At 35.8% G+C, this 16,476-nt stretch overlaps 1 protein-coding gene across 5 annotated transcripts in view; it reads left to right on the top strand.

Moving 5' to 3' along the window:
* Positions 1 to 16,476, top strand: part of Mpp7 (membrane palmitoylated protein 7) — a 256,221-nt gene that overhangs the window by 220,996 nt on the left and 18,749 nt on the right. For all 5 annotated transcript variants that reach the window (XM_023701932.1, XM_023701930.1, XM_004641864.3 and 2 more), the window contains one exon: positions 11,818 to 11,898. In XM_023701932.1, coding sequence (XP_023557700.1) covers positions 11,818 to 11,898 — 81 coding nt within the window. The remainder of the gene's footprint in view (positions 1 to 11,817; positions 11,899 to 16,476) is intronic.

The following is a 16,476-nucleotide window of genomic DNA, read 5'->3' as shown; positions in this document are numbered from 1 at the left end:
AATGTTTTCCTTGAAACTGTTAGATAAATGTTTCTACTTGGGGAAGTAGAGAGTATTTTTTTTTACTTGTCTTATTATCATAATATTACATGATTTTTATTGTTGAATATGGTGTTTAAGAAATGAAAGCCCAAATTATTACCATGACAAAACTATGGCAATAGAAGACTTGAAACACTGGTTACAGTACTTGATTTTCCCTTTATTTTGTAAATATGTTAATCATGAGCCCCATTTTATCCACTGAAGGAGATCCATGATATTTCTGTTAAATTATTTCTTCATTTAAAATATTTTCTAAAAAATGTATCAAAACTAAATGTCAAGTATGTAGTATATTGTCCTATATGACAGGTTTTTGTCTTGATGAAACCTACTTTTTGTTCAAAGTAAACTAATGGGTGGAAATGTAGACTGGTACAACTATTATGGACATCAGTGTGGAGACTCCTCAAAAAACAAGGGCTGGAAATTCCATTCAATCCAGCTATTCCCCTTCTGGGAATTTTCTCAAAAGATCTGAAAGCATCGTATCATAGTGATATATGTGTGCCCATGTTTATAGCAGCACAATTTGTGATAGCCAAATCTTGGAAACAACCAAAATACCGAACACCTGAGGCATAGATGAAAAAGATGTGGTGTTTTTATACAATGGAGTATTACTCAGCTATAAAGAAAAACAAACTTGAAGCCTTCATAACTAAGTGGATGCAACTTGAGACTGTACTCATAAGTGGATAAACCAGACCCCCCCATGTAATATTGTATTGTCTCCATAGTGTAAGAACTCAAAAGAAGACATAAAAACTGAAAGGTATAATATACACATTTAAATGAAAAGTAACAGAATTTAAGGATTAAACAAGGAAGAGAGAGAAAAGAGAAAAGATAGGAAATAAGGTAGGGGCAAAACCCTACACGTATATATACAAGATGGATAAGGCAAATGTCCTAAGAATTTCTATCAGTTTTTTGAAAATAGAAGTTAATGGGTAGAATTCTCACCTTGACTAACTCGCTATGTTGTTATCTGGGAACTAAGCAACTACCTTGAGAACAGCAACGTGTAGTACTAAAACCATACTTGAAATACCTGTCATCTTGGTCTTCTAAATGTGTACCGTTTCTAATGTCATATCAATTATTACTATACTCTCTTTAAAGTAAAATTTTTTAAAAAGGTAATAAAAGATTAGAGACAAGAACAAAAATTTAAGTTTTCTTGAAAACATGTGGTAATATTCAATCATATGTCCCGTCTTGCGTAACTATATCTATTAATCTGAGCAACAGATTTGATGATAAAAATAAATATCGATCATTGTTAATCAGCTATTCTTATTTTGAAAATCTGTAACTTATGTATTGTTATATGTTACCCTGTATCTGTCTTTTTCTGGTTTTTTTTTTTTGCGGGACTGGGGATTGAACTCAGGACCCTGCACTTGCCAGGCAAGTGCTTATTCTACTGAGCTATCTCCCCGGCCCCTGGTTTTGTTTTTCTTGCTCTTGCTTTTACTCTTCAAAATAAAAGAAAATTATATATTAAAAAAAAACTTATAGCCAAACAATAAAAAGAAACAAAGTAAACTAATGAATTCAGATAATGTGGGAGAAGCTAAGGGAGGAGCCTTCAGCAGTGTCAGAACACTACTAAAACACTTTTTGTGACTTAAGCCAAACCAGAGAAAAATTGACGTTGTGGCTGTTCAGACAATTTGTGACTTGTCCTGTCTGCTTCTGAGGCCTGAGAAGAAACTGACAATAAATCTTTCTGTATATTTTGCAGTTCTAACTTAGGCATTAAGTTCCTTTCTGCCCTCCTTTGTGCACAATGTTATATACAGCCTGAAGAGGGAGTTTGAATAAACAGACATTTATAAGACTGTCATCATTTTTCCATAAAGTTATGGTATAACACAAAGTTTCCCACATAAAGCAGAGAAGAAAGTCCTTACTCAACTAAATGTGAGTGTTAACTTGTCTCTTAAAATCGCCATTGCTTTTGTTAAACTTTGATTGAAGGATTGTAGGAGTTAATTTTCTCTGGAGGATTTTATACAGGTAAGTATAAAATCAAAAGTCATAATTAAATTTATGAGTATGTGATGGATTTAAAATGATAATGCTTGTGTAGAAGAGGCAAATGCTATCTTCATGAGACTCGCAGTTGGCTTTTTATTCTCTTCGTCTATCTTAAATATTTATATGCAGCCTTAATTTCTGGGCATAAATCACAATTCTGTGCATTCCACTGATTTTTTTTTTAAAATACCAGCTATGTTCTGAGTACACGAGTTTGTAAGTGAACAACACAAACATTTTTGCTTATAAGCTGTGCTCATCTCAATGGGAGAAGGAAGATCAAAAACATTCATAACAAATAAGTGATAAGGCCACTTAGTGGTAACAGGTGCTAAAGGCTACAGGAGGAAGAACAGGAACAAAGGTTCAGGGGAATCAAGAGTTTGGGACCAGGACGAAATTGGTATAGAATCAAAGGATCATGGTGGCCACGATGAGTGGAGTCTGACGGAAGTTAGCTGTCCCCTTTTGCTTCACCAAGGAAGATGGGGCTGGTTGTGTTCTGACCTTTTCATTTTATTGCACTCTTACAAGAGACACTCAATATTGCACTCAATGTAAGAGACAAGTACATTGTACTTGTATTTGTAGCCTGAACGCAACAAAAGGAAGACAGACAAAAGGAACGTAGACAATGTACTTGTCTCTTACATTGAGTGCAATATTGAGTGTCTCTTGTAAGAGTGCAATAAAATGAAAAGGTCAGAACACAACCTATCTGCCCTAGGCTGGGTGTAGCACTCACACACATAATCCCAGCAGTACTTATGCCCATAATCCCAGAAGCACTCAGACCCATAATCCCAGTGGATCATGAGCTAATCACAAACTCTAGAATTCTTCCCCAGAACTACATAAGGCTTTGGGGGAACAACTAGACACAAACCCTAACATCTTCCTTTCTTTCTTTTTTTTTTTCTTTTTTATTTATTTATTTATTTATTTTTATTTTATTTTTTTTCAAAGTTTTATTGACAAACAGATAGCAATGAGACAGTTTCAAATCATATCGGAAGGACAGTTTCAACAAACAATACACTGCATATATTCTTCTTAGTGGTTAATTGCTGTACAAGATCCCATTTACAAACACCATTAGAACAAATCATTCTATTCATTAAGAGAATGCAACTATATATCTATCCCAACCTCTTTGAATACACAGATACAAAATGGACATTCATCGGTATACCCCATTTTTTCTAAGTTCCGTTATTGAATATTATAGGTGTGTAAACTCAGCAAAATATTCTAAAAGAGTCCAGTAGCCCATAATAGCATTGGGTCTTATATTTAACTGGCAATGTCAGAAATTATTGACCTGAGTCCCCCACAGCTCAACCCAACAGCATGGCTTTATTTCTTATATTTTGACTTCATACTTTTCTACTGGATGGTTAAGACCAAGGTAAAGCAGGACCTATGCAACAAGAGTTGTAGCTTTTTGGTCTGAGAAGGTCAGTGAAATGCCCTCAGGATTTGTCCTGAGATCCTGTACCTCAGATTGTAGAACCTTCATCAGTGCAGCCATGTGGATGAGTCACGGCCATTGCTTGGCCAATGTGCTCTCTGTGAAAGCCTGAGAGAGTGTCTTCTCCCCATGTGACTCTCCTTAGGCACACTCTACGTCATCGATCACTTTCCTCTTTGGCCCCATAATCTTCTTGATCAGAAAATTTGGGACACTACCGAGGTACATGACGTTACAGTACAAGTTCTCATATGTCCTGAGTCTTAATTGACCTTAGAAGGTTAGGGCCAAAATGTTGGCTTTCCTTGTATCCTTCCTTTTTCTCTAATTTGGTCTGCAAACTTAGGTTGTTAACCATCCAGAAGAAAAGCTTATTGTTATTATCAAACGATTTGGGCTATCAATCTTAACCTCACTATCTCACTGCATTTCAAACATCTTAGGCATAATAAGGAACAGGTATTTTTCATCAAGTATTGATATGTTGAACTTTAAGTCCCTACATAATATGATAAAAAAACATTTAAAAATTAGATTATATTTTAAAAAATAGGATAAAGAATTCTATGCTTCTCATGTTTGCACATAAGTCCAAAAATCTCACCATATACAACCTTGAACATCTTCCTTTCTTTCCTTTTCCATTCTTCCCCTTTTCCTTTTCTGACCTTTTCATAAGGTTAGCACTGTAAATGGATCCTTCAATAATAACCTCTCTTCCATTGTAAAAGCCACAGAGGAAAGAAAATCTGAGCCTCTGTCAGGGCCTGTTATGATCTGCTAAGTAGTTGTACTTCTTATACAGTTTGATTTCAAGGGAATTTTAAATTTAATTTTATAAACAGATTTGTCATTCTCAAACATAAAAATCCACCCATCCACTATTAAGATTTTCTACAATCATGTGACAGATATAATAGCATGGCTGTTTTTATTTTATGCCTAGAACAGCAAAGTAGTACTGCTACAGTATGTCAGTACACTTTTTATAACATGTGTCTGATCTAAGGGTACCTAGAGATTTCATTTAAGTTACCTTCTATAAATCAAATGAATAATTTTTTTTTTCAAGTTAGAGAAAAAGAGTTTGACCCACATGCTGAGCCACCCCCTCCCCCTGCATGCTGAGCCAGCAACTGAGTCTGGGCGTGGTGGCGTACACCTGTAATCCCCACGCTGGGGAGCCTGAAACAGGAGCATCACTCCGAGTCTGAGCTGTGTAGTGAAACTACCAAAAACACAACAAAAAATGTGTATATTTATTACAGATTCTAGTAATTCTGATATTTTTCTCTGGATAGTAAGAGGAACAAGTCTGGCCAATATCATAAAAATGTCTGTAGAAGAATTTCTGTGTTAAGCAATACAGGCACACTGAAGGTGAGCGTGTAATGAAAGCTTCATCCATGGCAATAGTTTTCTGGGTAATATGCCATTTTTATGTTGGTGCCAAAATTACACAAATCAGCAAAAACCTGAGTAGTACTAGGTCATGACTATTCTTTGACATATAAAGTTCCACAACCCATATTGAAATAATAAATTCATTTTGATAATTGTCAGCCTTAACAAAAACTATATACCTAAGTCCTTTCAGACATTTGCAAGTAAAAATCACTTTATGCCCATCCTTTAGGCTCCTTAAGTATCTACTTAAAAATATATGCCATATTTCATAGATTTCAATAAAATTATTTTCACAATAACTTGTTATAGTAAATTCTAAGTGTCTATACTAATAAATAAGTAAGCACAACAGTACAATGTTGTGGCATGCCCCTGAGTGATTCTTTTTAGTATAAGAGCATCACCCTGGTATTTTAAAGCATTCTTTCTATATACTTCCAATGGTTGAAAGCTTTTCTCTAGAAATAGGTTTTATTGCTTCTGTGCTTTTCTTCAGCTTTTTTGTTTTTTAGTTGTAAATATGTTTCAGATTTAAAAAGGTAGTTTTGAGAACATATTTACAAAGTGAAAAATTATAGCAACTATGAAATAAATTTTGAAGGCATAGTACTTCAGTAAAAATGTCCATACAAAAGCATTGATTACAGATAATGAACCCTTAAACATACTTACAGAATAAAAATATGAAAATCTGAAATTGAACAGTGAACCAGTTGGAAACACTCACTTCACAAGTACTTGGTAGAATCATCTGACTTAGGAGTCCCATGGGGAAAAGATGGCACCTGTGTCTAAATTTTTCCATATAAATGAAATCTGAGAGAGTATCTATAATTTTTAACCTTTTTTTGTAAGATAAAATTCAGTCTTTGCATGTAGTTAGCATTAATGATTATCTTAAGTATAAAGTTTTAATAGAAATTTTACTAGCATTTCATGGACACCTTAAATATGCTAATTTGTCTAAAATGAGTGCACTTTTTAAATCACATGCAAGACAATGCCACAACACACACAAATTTTTTTTTTTCCTACTTTCAGGAGAGTCATTAATTAAATTCAGAAATTAAGAGATAATTTAAGGGGTGGCCAAATACCTCAGTGGATTAAAGAGCCTGCTTAGGCAGACACAGGTGCGGGCTGGGGGTTGGGGTGATGTCAATCCCTGGCCTGCTGTGCTGGCCCTGCCCCCAGGGTGCGCTGAGGCTACGATTGAGACTGGGCATGGTGGGGTGGTCCTGTGATCCTAGCACTTGGGAGGCTGTAAACAGGAGAATCACTACGAGTCAGATCTAGTGAGACCCTAAATACCCTATGACCCTTCCCTAAAAATACAGAAAATAATAATAATAATAATTTTTTAAAAAGAGATCATTTAATCTAAATTTAAATTTTAAATTATTTAAATTAAAGAGGAAGTAAAAATGATCAAGACATAATATTTTTAAGTATCAATCCCTCAAGGGAATTTAATCACCATATATAATGTACCCAGCAATACTGTACTGATAAAGAAAATCATTTTGTGTTTTTTTTTGATACAGGGTCTTGCTATGTAGTTCAGACTGACATTGAACTCACTGTGTAGCCCATGTGTGTGTCGTCCCACTCAACATTTAAAAAAAAAGAAATAATTTAAAATAGTGTACTTTCCTAAGTGTCGTGGCTATCCTGTTGATACACGTTGTACCAGGAACTTCTAATGGAGATTGATGAACATGGACTTATTTTTTCTTTCTAACATGATTTTGTAAATTCTTATGAAGTGTTTTTTTAGAATGCAGCCAATATTTACATTTCTGGCTTGACCATGAGCATTCCTTTACTTTCTTTTCAAAGCATGTCAACTTCAGTTGGCCACCTACATTCCAAATTAATCAACTCTCAAATAATTTTCAATTTTCTTTTCTCTCTCTCTCTCTCTCTCTCTCTCTCTCTCTCTCTCTCTCTCTCTCTCTCTGTTTTTTACTGACCTATCATTGTATTTGATTTTCCTTAGTTTTGAGTAAAGAATCTTAGCAGACATGCTCCCCAGTTTGAGTCCAGACCTGAGAGGTCTATCATCTTAATTAGATTTATTTTAGCTTTCTTAGAGGTTCTGCGCTAAATGAGTTTTTAGCTCAACATACTTAGCCACAGTCTCTTCCAGCTCCATAAGCACAGGTAGCAGCCAGTATCTGAAGTATGGGCAGCTTGGAATAGCACGAAATGTCTGCAGAGTTATAGGCCATGCCACAAATAGTGCAGCATCTGGTACCTGGGCCCACAGTTTTATTGACATTCTTCCAAAAAGTTGTATGTTGAGTGGAAAAAATGCAGACACTTTCACTGAGACAGATGGGATTTTGGATGCTAGCTAACCCATATTCCAGATGTGTGACCTTCAGAAAATTACCTGACCTTTCATTGTTTCAGTTTCTCATCTGCAAAATGAGGACAGTGACTCCTTTCTCTTAGGGATATGTTGAGGATGAGTAAGGATGTGTGTAAACCATATAGCGCATGCCTGTTACATCAGGAGATCTCACCCAATCCTCATCATTGTTGTTATTCTAAAGCCCATTGTCTGCAAGCTACCAGTGTGCTCTGTGGATTCTCTGCTTTTGCATGTCATTAGCAAGCACACTGAAAAATATGCCTTCAAGTAATCTACTTCTCTGTGTACATATAAATGTATTTCCCCAGTTTGAGTACAGATGCATATATTAAAGGGTAAAGTGCATCTACTCTGTTGTGTTGACATAGGAATCAACCTCAGTTTATATCCCTAAGGCACTTGCTGTGTAAATAGATTTTGGATTCTAAATACTGACTAAAATACTGGGATTTGTGTCTAACCATAGAAGGAAAATACAGGAGAAGAATTTGATCTAAGTTGTATTCTTTTGAAGTCAAGAAGAAGCTGTTATACTTCTTTAGTGTGAATGGCAGATTCTACCCCACCCCAAGGAAAAGTTTATAGATCAGCTGGTCAGAAGGGGAAGGACTGAAATTATATCTGAACCTCAAAAATTTTGTAAAAGACCCATTTGTCTTTGAAGTTGATGCACTACAATAACCCAGTGGGGTGGGAAGTTTCCAGGTAAACCAATTTTCACTGACCTTGTTGGCATATGTATACATATTCTGTGATGTGCTGTCAAGTGAGCTCTTTATAAATGTTAGAAATATCACATGTGGCCCAGACTGAATGAAACTGAAGAGTATCAGTGGAGCTGGGGAACTTTTTCCTATTAATTGAAATATACCTGGTTTCTTCACCAGAGTTAAAATAAATTGCTGGTTGTTCTGTTTTGTTTGGTAATAGATGAAATAAGAAAATGCTCAGTACTTAACAAAGTATCTCACCTCCTAGGGGGCCTTTGCAGAGCTGAGACCTGCTAAAGGAACATTAAATTCATGCCATTTCCTTTAGTCCTGTTCTCCTGGACAGGGTGGAAGATAGACAGGCCAGGAGGCTCTTATTTATGTTTAAATATTTTATTTGTTTGAACATATATAACTGGATCTGCTGCATCTGTATGTATAGGCTAGTTAAATTGTAATAACATTTGTATTTCCTGTTTATTTTCTATTTAACAATTATGTTTTACAAAGCTCTAAACCTTTTGTATATTTAAAGTATAAGTAACTACTACGAAGACACCAATATGCAATGTGTTAATTATTGTAACTATCCTACTAACCTGTTTTGAAACTGTCTCATTGCTATTTGTTTCTCAATAAAATTAATAAAAATAAGTAAACATTTAAAAAATAGAGTGGTTCATAGAACGTAATCTGTATGAACCTGGCATAGAGTGAGCAATGTGTACATAATGGAGAAAGGACAAGGTGTCATGGTGACAAGCTAGTGTTCTGAAGGGAGCCCCTCCTGGATGTTGATGCTGCCCATGGTAATGGCAGGAAGTGAGGTGAGGGAATGACAGGAATAGCTGCTAATTTTTGAGCCATAGTTCTTGCCAGGGTGACACTGCCCACAGGGAGCATTTGGACCTACCTACCTTCCTACCTTCCTTCTTTCTTTTTCTTCTTTTTCCCTCCCTCCCTTCCTCTCTTGCTCCCTCCCTCCCTCTCTCCCTCCCTCCCTTCTTCCCTTCCTCGCTCCCTCTCAAATCCAAGTGGCTCAGGGCCCTGGAGTAGTGTACACTTGACATTTCTGTGGAACAAGGACCTGACCTGCTTCAGTATGACTTCTAATTGTTGGACTACTTGAGGAACTGAAAAGCTAATATCACACGGATGAGATTTCAAATGAGAGAGCTTCCTGTAACACCAAAGCACTGTCCCATATCATGGGTGTTATTTTTACACTCTCTTTTCATTGTAATCATTAATATATTAATTGCACAGATTTCCATATATGCATATATTGTACATTGATCATATCCATCTTCCCTGTTCTCTCCTCCCTTCCCTGGCTTCCTTCACAATTTCCTCTGGTTCCTCTTCTACTTTCAGGTAATCTCTGCTTTCACATATCAGATAAATCATACAATTCATTCTGTATCTGGCTTATTTTGCTCAATGTGATGTCTTCTAGTCCCATCCATTGTCTTGCGAATGATAAAATTTCCTTCTTATTTGTGGTTGAATATTTCTTCATTGTATATGTAACCCACATTTATTTTCTTTATGCATTTATCTGATGGACACCGAGGCTAACTCTGTGTCTTCACTGTTGTGAATAGTGTTACAGTAAACATGGCGTGCAGGCTTCTCTATTATATGCTGGCTTTTCATTTCCTTTGGATACACACCCAGTAGTGGGATAGCTAGATCACAGGATAGTTCTATTTTTCATGTTTCGAGGAACCTCCATACTGATTTCTATGACAACCGTAGTAATTTACATTGTTTGTAACCCACAGTTTACAGTAGTCTTAAATATTAAGCCCAGACATTTGTACTACTGCATACACCTTGATAATTTTGCTCTGTCATCCTTATTTCAATTAAGGTTGCTTCTTCCCTGTCATATTCACGTAGATCTTGTGTGTAGTCTCCATCCAGATGCTAGTCCAAATTCTTTATTTACCTGTACTTCTCTTCTTTCATTTCCCCATACTTTCTTGTACAGAATAGCTTCTGATCTTTTAAATCTACACTTCTTTATTTATTATTATAACATCTGCCTTTATCACATTTTTTACTCCAATGATGCCATACATTTACATGTTGAAATGTAGATTGTTTCAGTCTAAATTATGTTCCATCTTTCACATACTATTGTTAGGGAAGTATGTTAATTTGAAGAGGGCAACAGTATACATGAGTTTTATTCACTGTCAATTCCACTTCAGGACAAAAATGAGATATTATGGAATATGTATTGTAAAGAGAGTTGAGAGCAGCTATCTTGGAAAATGAGAAAGTTGCTGGAGAATTGGTATCGGACAGAAGTGTGGGGAAAGTAGATGGTGGTAGTGAATGAACACGGGGAAGAAGTGTTTTTATGCAGAGGTGGGAAGCCTAGACGTGGCAGTAAAGAGAAAACCATGATCTCAAATGCCTGCCTCTTCATCCTCGTTCAGGAGCTCCTCTCCACCCAGAATGCTTGCTGTATTCTTCACCCACCTGTATCGTGTCTGGCATTAAACCTTATTCTTTTTAAAGATTGCTCTGACCCTTTTTGGCTGAAAGAAGAGATGGTGGGTGAGGGAATGGTCTGTCCAGCCTGGGCCCTGTGCCAGGCTTGATGCCTGTGCTCTCAGCCCTTCCCCCGAGAGAGAGCACTGCCACTCTTAGAGTGAGGAAGGCATCAGATCAGGCTCTGGACTTCACCTTGTCCAGTGTCCATGGAAGCGTGGCTCAGCACAGCTGGCCCTGTAGCCTGTATTTTGTCCATTGTACCACACAGTCCTTAAATTGACCCTAATGGCCGAATTGAGAGACACTTTGTGGTGGAAAAAGAATGATGGCTATTTGAGACTTGAGCCCATCTAACTTTTGATTTTCAGCCTTGTATTCGAACCATTCTTTGTCCTTTTGGCCCCAGTATCTTAATCAGCTAGTTATTTTCTTTGAAAACATTTAATTTATCATCTTTTATTACCATAACATTTACCATATGCCTTATTCATTATGGGTGTTCAGTACTTAGTGATGGATTTAAATGTGTAAGGTCTGTGCATATTTTCAAATGCTTAAGGAGCACCTGAAAATGTAGTGCAGTAATACAGTGTGGAAAATACAGTGTAGAAAATATAATGTAGTAATACAGTGTGGAAGGCCTCAACAGAGGGAAATGTGGTTTTGCAAATGTAAAATGCATAACTTGAATTTGCATCCAAAATAGTGAAGGTCAAAGACTTTCTTTCATTAAAATGTAGAACTTTAAAATTCAAATTCTCACTCTCTTGACTGTGTAATTCTTTTTTGGGGGATACCCATAATTTTTAGATTCATGTGCATTAATACTTATTAATTTATTCAGATATGATTATGTTTCACTTAAAGCATTTCAAACATTTTTGAGGGATTTAAATGTTAAAAGTAAAAAAAAAAAAAAAAAAGCAACTAAAAAAACCAGGCATCGTGGCACATGCCTGTAATCCCAGCACTCGAGAGTCTGAGGCTGTAGAATTGCCATGAGTTCAAGGTCAGCCTGAGCTACATAGTGAGTTCAAAGCCAGCCTAAACTACACAGCTAGACCCTGTCTCAAAAAACAAAGCAACTAAAGAAATTCTACCTGCTGTTGTTTATCTACAACTTAAGTCCATATCACCTCTTTACTTGGAGGGTAAGACTGGATACCTGTGCTCAGTCTGTCTTAGACATTCATGTCAGTTGCAGCAATGTTTAGATGATCTTTTGTTTAGTATTGAATTTCTGCTCTTCTGTTTTCCAGGTCCTGTTGGAGTAGGACTGAACGAGCTGAAGCGGAAGCTGCTGATCAGCGATACACAGCACTATGGTGTGACAGTGCCCCGTGAGTTGGGAATTATTCAGTACTGCTTGGATCCCAGCAGCAGCAGTCACTCAGTACTTACTGAGCACACACAGTGCCTGTGGTCCAACCACACACCTTCCAAGTCCCTTCAGTGACACTGTTCACATTTTACAGAGGAGCAAACTGAGGCACCAGAGCATCAGAGAATTGCCCTTAATTGCACAGATCTTTGGCAGGGTCTTTGTTAACGGCAGCTTCCCTACTTTTAGGTTTTTTATGATGGATTTTTATACAGGATGACATCAACTTACTATTTACAAATTTCTTCAGAAGTAAAAGTCTCACTGTGCTATTTTGTAAAATAAGTGCTAATGTTTTCCAGTTTTTCATCAGTTTTACAAGTAGAAGAACCAAACCACAGAGAGCTGAAGAAGGTTGGCATAACACAAACCTTTCTCAATTACCTTTTACATGTAGTAATTGGCAGGTTGTGTTAAATGGCTTTTCATGGCCATATAGCCCAAACATGGTAGGCTTCTTTTCAGTTCACAGAATTAGATCTATTTTTATATAAGTGGTTTTCATAGGCCTTCTTACAAATGAAATATGATGCTTGAAACATTTTGAATCTCCAGAATAAATGCCATTTGACTATTTAATATGTTGATGTTAGAAAGCTGTCTAAAAGGCTAAATTGAAATGTTGGCATTTTCAAGTGGTTTTAGTATTGCTTTTTCAAAAAATCATTTGTATATTGCCTTTAGCAATGTTCTTTAGTTTTGGAAGAGATCAACTTCATTTTAAAATTATAGTTCTCTGTTACCTCACATTACTTCTTGTTACTACATTTTGCCAAATTATTTTATTTATTTATTTATTTATTTATTTATTTATTTATTTGCAGAACCAGGGATTGAACTCAGGCCCATGCACTTGCCAGAGAAGCACTTATTCTACTGAGCCATCTTCCCGGCCCCTTGCCAAATTATTTTTTATAATCATTTTTCAACCATAAGTTACAGAACTGCTGGTTTCCACAAGCAGAGATGAATATAAAGGAAAATGTGGAATTACAGATCTTTTTTTAATTCAGTTTTTTAAAAAAAGAAATTAAGTTGCTATATACAGGTAATCAGTACAAATTAAATCAAATTAAATTTACACCTACAGGTGAGCAGTTACCTAGAAATTTAGACATTTCTGCAAAGGCAGATTACAAAAATATAAACTTGTTAATTTCTATACATTCATCTCCTTGTTCATCTTAATCTTTGCATCACTGTCAACAGCAGTTTAAGACAGGTAACCTGTCTCCATTTTGTGGAGAAGGAAACAGGTGGAAAGGGTAGTCTGCCAACACAGGACCTATAGGTAATAGTTACACTTGGATTTGAAATCAAGTTTTATGTTACCACTTCTCAGGCTCTTTCTTTTTTGTGGCACTAGGAATCCTTTCAATTCCAGACTATTTATTGAATCCAGTGAGCAGTTAAAACTAACTTCTTTTGAAGATGATAAATATTAGTAAGGCTGCCTATCAGATATAACCTTCTAGGGTGGTTTTGGTATTAGTGAAGGTCCTAGAACAAGGTGCTTTGGTCTCAATTACTCAACTAATAAGGTAGTATTTGTCTCTGAAGTTATTGGAAAAGTCAACAATATCCAGAAAGGTTAGAACTTTGTAAATAAATCCTGAAGTAGTTATTTATACTCTGAATAGTTATTTATATACTTTGAAACAGGTGTTAATGTCAATCAGATATGATACAGTAGCGTTTGCTAGGCTTGCCTGATAAGAATTCCCTTAGGTTTTTTAGGAAAGATACCCAAGGTGCTGTATTTATAGCAAGTGTCTGAGGTAATTCACAGTATTAGACATATTTAGAAAACAGCTATAATATCCACTCAGGATAATTTAATTCAAGAAGAATGTATCTTTAAGAGGAATTCTAGAATTTCCTTTTTTTTTTTTTGTAAAATACCTTGGACAGGGGCTGCGGAGATGGCTCAGTGGAATAAGTGCTTCCCTGGCAAGCACAAGGGCCTGAGTTCAATTCCTGGTTCTGCAAAAAACCAAAAAAAAAAATGAAAAACAAAACAAAACAAAAAAAACAAAACAAAACAAAAACAAAAAACTTGGACAGATTGTGGAATATTGGATAAGAATTACTGCTTTGAATATTCTACTATTCTGCTTGATATTTCATTCTATAATTCTCTCTTCTAAAACATAAAATACTCACCATAGTAGGTAGAATGAAAGAGATGTGGGCCAGTGAAACTCTTGTATATTACTGATGGGAATGTAAATTAACATTTTGGGAAACTAAGTAGTCACATCCACTAAAGTTGTGTAAATATACACCAAGTGACTGAGCAATCCATCTCTGGTTGTAAAGCCAACACAAATGTGAGTGTACATTCACTAAAAAGCTATGTACTTGGGTATCCTTAAAAGTGTTATGTGCAGCTGGGGAGATAACTCAGTGACATAAGCACCTGCCTGGAAAGCACAAGATCCTGAGTTTGATCCCCAGTCAAGAAAAAAAAAAAGAAAGTATTACACACAGAGCTCAAAATTAAGACTACTTCTTCCAAATTTTCTGATCAAGAACATTATGGGGCCAAAGAGGAAAGTGATCGATGACATAGAGTGAGCCTAAGGAGAGTCACATGGGGAGAAGATACTCTCTCAGGCTTTCACAGAGAGCACATTGGCCAAGCATTGGCCGTGACTCATTCACATGGCTGCACTGATAAGGGTTCTACAATCTGAGGTACAGGATCTCAGGACAAATCCTGAGGGCATTTCACTGACCTTCTCAGACCAAAAAGCTACAACTCTTGTTGCATAGGTCCTGCTTTACCTTGGTCTTAACCATCCAGCAGAAAAGTATGAAGACGAAATTATAAGAAATAAAGCCATGCTGTTAAGTTGAGCTGTGGGGGACTCAGGTTAATAATTTCTGACATTGCCAGTTAAACAGAAGACCCAATGCTATTATGGGCTACTGGACTCTTTTAGAATATTTTGCTGAGTTTACACACCTATAATATTCAATAACGGAACTTAGGAAAAATGGGGTATACCGATGAATGTCCATTTTGTATCTGTGTATTCAAAGTGGTTGGGATAGATATATAGTTACATTCTGTTAATGAATAGAATGATTTGTTCTAATGGTGTTTGTAAATAGGATCACAAGTCCGCATCTTGTACAGCAATTAACCACTAAGAAGAATATATGCAGTGTATTATTTGTTGAAAAATAAAAAAAAGAAAAAAAGAGAAAAAAAAATTAAGACTACTTCAATGCCCATCAGCAGTAGAATGCATGAGCAAATTATGATATATTATGATATAGTCACACAGTTGAGTACTAGAAATGTGTATTATGAGTATTTTTACAATTTCAGAAAATCAACACTTAGTATGTACTATGAGAAATTTGGAGGAGGTGGTCTGGGAAGGAAACCCAAGCCAGGATTCATGAGTGCTAGTTGGTTTTGTGCTGCTTCATAGAGTTCTGGTTTCCTGGGCATGTTTGATCTGCAAAAATTCATTAAGCTCCACTTAAATGTGTTTCCATGACTTGTATGTAAATTTTTCTGTTTATCTTACTCAGCTTTTTGAATGTTAAAGTAAAATACTTAGCAGTTTAATTAATCACAATTTGCTGATGTTGATTTCCTGATTTTGATAACATGTGATAGTTAAATCTTGTAAGAGGGAGCTCAGCAGCGAGTGCACGGAAGCTCTCTGTGCTTCTCTTGTAACTATTTTTGAATCTATAGTTACTTCACTTAAAAAAAAAAAGTTCACATACTATTAAACAACAAGCCATACCTTGAGTAATATGTTTTTAGGCATTGTCATCATTTGGGCCTACAGAAACTAAATTGGTTATAAAGCACTAGATAATATATTCTTATAGGTTCATATCATATGTACAGTCCCTAATGCAAAACATCATCACATGGCACATACCAGTATTTACTTTTATTTTTTAAAGAATACAACATGTAAGACAAACCATTAAAAATGATACAAAATTTCATTAAAATAACAGGAATTTGACAGTGGTTGCATAATGTTATCTTCAACTTAGTTGACACAGTAGTACTTAAAGGGATACTAATTGTTGAGCTTAAATGGCTAAAAATTAGTTAACAAGAGATATGATGGTTGGTATCAAATGGATTCCAAAATCAGTACTGTCCAAACTTGGGAATCCTTGGAATGTATTAATTATTGAAACTGTCCTATTAATCGGTTTTGTAATAATAACCATAATAACCATAGTTATTATTTTCTGTGATTTCTCATGGAGATCATTTTGGCTGCCACAAGTAAATCTATTATGATGCAGTTTGGGTACAAAACTTTTGATGAACTTTTTTTTGTTTTCTTTGGCAAACACATAGGAGAATAGTGACATCATCCGGTTAAGTTTTTAAAGAAACTACCAGTCTGTTTTCAAAGAGAGTTTACTATTACATAGTCTTCTTATACTTACTGTTTATATACTTTCTGTGTATTTTTCTCAGTATCTTGTGTCTTAAATACTGACTTTTAGGCAGATATGTACTAGGTAGGGTTTTGCTCATTCTGTAAAT

This window comes from Octodon degus, unplaced genomic scaffold, assembly GCF_000260255.1.
Source record: "Octodon degus isolate 3935 unplaced genomic scaffold, OctDeg1.0 scaffold00144, whole genome shotgun sequence".
In the NCBI taxonomy this organism is placed as follows: Eukaryota; Metazoa; Chordata; class Mammalia; order Rodentia; family Octodontidae; genus Octodon; species Octodon degus.
Note: the sequence above shows the minus strand (reverse complement) of the source record. Positions and strands in the feature narration are given on the sequence as shown.